At 35.2% G+C, this 4,537-nt stretch overlaps 1 protein-coding gene across 1 annotated transcript; it reads left to right on the top strand.

The window, feature by feature from the left end:
• The first annotated feature begins 1,226 nt into the window (after positions 1-1,226).
• LOC137627219 (uncharacterized) lies at positions 1,227-4,175 on the top strand. Its single transcript, XM_068358299.1, has one exon. The coding sequence runs from the start codon at positions 1,227-1,229 to the stop codon at positions 4,173-4,175; it is 2,949 nt and encodes a 982-aa protein (XP_068214400.1).
• Positions 4,176-4,537: the final 362 nt, after the last annotated feature.

Here is a 4,537-nt window from a genome sequence, read left to right as displayed (position 1 = left end):
AGGAAGGACTAAATAGAATAGGAGATTAAAATAAGTAAACCATTGTAGGTTACTTATATGAAAACCTTTACCAGCGACCCCCAACGGCGTAAAAGCAAAACTAATCCAAACCCCATCCCCACCCGGTGTTTAATCCAGCTTAATTTCAGGTGTGCTTGTTTTAAGAGTTGTAAAGGAATGTGATCGGAAGAAGAGGAATCCTCCAGTAAGTATTCGGTAAAAGACCCTGTCCTACTGACAAATATCTTTAGCACGAGTATAGTTCTAACTGCACTTGAATCCATTCTCATATTAAGGGGTGGTTTCGTGTCTATGGGTTTAAATGTCACTCATAAGTGACAGAGGAAAGGCACAGTGACACTGCCCTACCGAGCAGAGCAATGACCTAGAGACTGACCATATATACATATGATCAGCGCCCTCTCCACAAAAGCTAGGGCCAAGTAATGACAGGCAATGGCTGCTGTTGACTCGGCAGATAGAACTATATTCTCTCCCCCCCCCCCCCCACATCCTTAGCTCACAAGAATGGTGAGGTTGCATCGACCAAAGAAAGAAATGTGGGCAATGCTCTTATCAACCCATTTAGAATATTTCCCCACATCGACATAGGTATATACGACCAAAGAATGGCTTAAAATAGGACAAAACTGGGAGATCAATTGATGAAAGGGGAACTAATAATGGCACTACGTTATAATTATAAACTTGCGTCGGCGTGGCCATGAAGTTATTCACCTCCTTTAATTACTGCAATTGCAACCCCAAATAACTCAACTGTGGCCAGGTAAAAATATACATTGCAACGGTAAATAATTTCGGAAGGGTAAAAACGGGCACCTAAATGAAGCGTCGGATTAAGTTACTCAAGAAAATTGGGATGAAGCTCTGAAACACACTTGAGGCTTTACAGAATGACACAAGAAAATACTTTGTTATTGATTATTACTCGAGTAATAATTTGACTGTGAAGCCAATAAGGTATGTAATCCAACATCATCTTACAGTGCACTTAATAGGAGAGATACAGTATTTACACCTAAAGAAAAACAACCACAAAGTAAGGTTGCAAGGCGTACATCATTTGCTACTAAATTTAATGAAGTTAATAATGTTACAAATGCTGCATCTGATGAAAATAAATCTAAAAATGAAAAACAAACCGAGAGTAAAATGAATGTAGGATTTACATGCTATTACTGTAGACAAAACCATGATATGGAAAAATGCCCAGAGTTCTTAAAAACTTGATCTTTGCTCAAAGAAACCAATATTTGACAGATAAAAGGATGTGTAGGGGTTGTTTCAAGATTGGTCATTATTCAAGGTATTGTAAAAGACCAAGGAAATGTATTAAATGCAAGAGATGGCACCCAACAATTCTCCACGATGAAAACTTGAATAAAAAACCAAGTTCTGGTGATACCCAACAAGAACAGGCTGTAGCTGTAGCTAATAGAATTAATGTTAACAGATATTTTTCAGCTGATGTTCACTCAATGATTGTACCTGTTTGGTTAAGCCATAGGAATACAAATAATAAGGTCATGGTATATGCAGTATTGGATGATCAGTCAGATGCTTGTTTTATCAAAGAAAGTGTCCTAAGGTATATGAATGTCAATGGCCAAAATTCTGTCATCAAGATAGCGACTATGCTGGGTGAAGAGGCTATAACAAGTACTAAAGTATTTGGTTTATCAGTGAAGGGCATAAATGAAAATAGTACTGTAAATTTACCATGTGTCTACTCTAGAAAAACTATTCCTGCAAGAAGAGCACAAATCCCTAAAAAATGTTCAGCTTTAAGATGGCCTCATCTTAAGAAAATTGCTGGAAGGCTAGTAGAGTATAATCCTGACATTGAGATAGGTCTATTGATAGGCATAAACTGTATAAAAGCTGTCAAACCTTTAGAAATCATTCCTGGGTCTGGAAATGAGCCCTATGGTCAGAGAACAGCTCTTGGATGGGGAATTATTGGTAATGTAAATGTCAATGAGAATAATTTAGAAAGTGATGTTGTTGTTAATAGAACAGTAGTTGAAGAAATTGAAATAAATTCCATGATATCAAATAACATTTTTACAGTACCAACCAAAGTAAAAGAAGTGTATGAGCCTCATCATGTCAGAGAGATGTTTGAATCTGATTTCATAAGTAATGTTAGTGACGATGAGGTAGCTTTGTCAGTAGAAGAAAGACAGTTTATTGAAATTGTTAGTAATGGTATTAAGATTATTGATGGTAAACAGTTTAAAATTCCATTACCACTCAAAGGAGGTGGTATTCAGTTTCCAGATAATAAGTTAGTAGTCCAGAAAAGACTATCCAACTTAAAACAAAAGCTTCAGAAGAATGTAAGCATGAAAAATGATTACATAAATTTCATGAAGAATATGATTGATAAGGGTTATGCTGAAAGGGTTCCTTTGAATGAAACATGCCTAACTAATGGAAAGGTTTGGTTTGTGCCACATCATGGGGTTTACCATCCCAGAAAGACTGACAAAATCAGAGTAGTATTCGATTGCTCTTTTATGTATAAAAATGTAAGTTTGAATGATTGTTTACTTCAGGGACCAGATTTGTCAAATAGTCTAGCTGGTATTTTGTGTAGATTTAGAAATCATTCTGTTGCATTTACTTGTGATGTAGAAGCAATGTATCACCAAGTTTTAGTAAATGAAGAACACAGGAATCTTTTACGATTTCTGTGGTTTGATAACCATGATTTAGATGGCGACATTGTTCAATATAGGATGACTGTTCATCTATTTGGTGCTAGAAGCTCTCCATCTGTTGCAAACTATGCTTTGAAAGCTGCTGCTGATAGATTTAAGGATAAAACTACTGAAAAGGCAGCAGAGTTCATTAAAGAAGACTTTTATGTGGATGATGGCTTAAAGTCTGTAGCCACAGTGGAGGAAGCCATAAACTTAGCCAAAGACAGTCAGATGATATGTAAAAGGGGTGGTTTCCATTTGCACAAATTTGTTGCCAATAATGCTGAAGTTTTAAAGGCTATGTGTCCTGATGAAGTTGCTCAATCAGTTAAGAATCTTGATTTAACGAAAGATAAATTGCCAGTGGAACGAACATTAGGTATGGAATGGTGTACTGAAACAGATACATTTAATTTTAATGTCAAACCCATTCAAAGGCCTAGTACTAGAAGGAATGTTTTATCCATAGTTAGCTCTATTTTTGATCCTCTAGGCATGATATCACCATTCATTCTTACAGGTAAGAAAGTTTTGCAAACCCTATGTAAACAAGACCTTGGCTGGGATGATCCTATTCCTGAAACTGTTATTACTGAATGGGAAAACTGGTTAAGTCAATTACCCAAATTGAAAGATATTAAAGTTGAGAGATGTTATAAACCAGCCAACATGAATGTCATAGACTATGAATTGCATCATTTTTCTGATGCTAGTGAGAAGGGTTATGGTCAATGCTCATACTTAAGAATGACAGATGCAAATGGACAAGTACATACTAGGTTAGTTATGGCTAAATCAAGAGTGTCTCCCTTGAAAACTTTTACAATACCTAGGTTAGAACTCACTGCTGCATTAGCATCAGTGAAAGTGAGTTATTTCTTAAAAAAGGAGTTGAAGGTCAATATTAGTAAAGAAGTATTTTGGGTAGATAGTACAATTGTTCTTGGATACATAGCTAATCAATGTAAACAGTTTAAGGTTTTTGTTGCAAACAGAATTGCGCAAATCAGAAATCACACCTTGCCTGAACAATGGAGATATGTTTCCTCAAGTGATAATCCTGCTGATTTATGTTCAAGAGGCATGTCTGTTCATGATCTGACTAGTAACTATATGTGGTGGCATGGACCTGAATTCTTAAAACATGATAATGCTGATAATGAAACTTTATGTTCATTTGAAGTTACAGATGAAGATCCAGAATTAAAGAAAGTGTCACTGGCAATTAACACTGATGATAATAATTATGCTACCATACTTACCAGACTTAATTACTTCTCAGATTGGACACGTGCCAGAAGGTCATTAGCTTTATGTAATAGGTTTATTGATAAATTGAAACAGAAATCATTATATACTGAGTATGTTCATGTGTCTGTAGAAGAGCTAATTAAGGCAGAAATTACCATTATAAAATTAGTCCAAAGAGAAGCTTTTCAATATGAATAATCAGTTGTTAAGTATAAGCAATAACAAATTTGATAAATGTTTAAGGAAATCTAGCAATTTGTACAAGCTTGATCCATTTATTGGTAGTGATGGCTTAATAAGAGTGGGTGGTAGATTAAACAGAAGTAATTTTGATGTCCATGTAAAATATCCTGTGATTTTACCAAAGAATAGTCATATGACTGAATTGATAATCTGTCACTATCATAATAAAGTACACCATCAAGGTAGAAATTTAACTTTAAACGAAATTAGATCTAGTGGTTACTGGATTATAAGTGGATCATCCTTAGTAGCGAAACATATATCAAAATGTGTAACTTGTAGAAAAATTAGACATGATACTCTTACACAGAAGATGG

The sequence above is a fragment of the Palaemon carinicauda genome, chromosome 35 (genome assembly GCF_036898095.1).
Source record: "Palaemon carinicauda isolate YSFRI2023 chromosome 35, ASM3689809v2, whole genome shotgun sequence".
In the NCBI taxonomy this organism is placed as follows: Eukaryota; Metazoa; Arthropoda; class Malacostraca; order Decapoda; family Palaemonidae; genus Palaemon; species Palaemon carinicauda.
The sequence above is the reverse complement of the archived record's forward strand: the minus strand, read 5'-3'. Positions and strand labels throughout refer to the sequence as shown.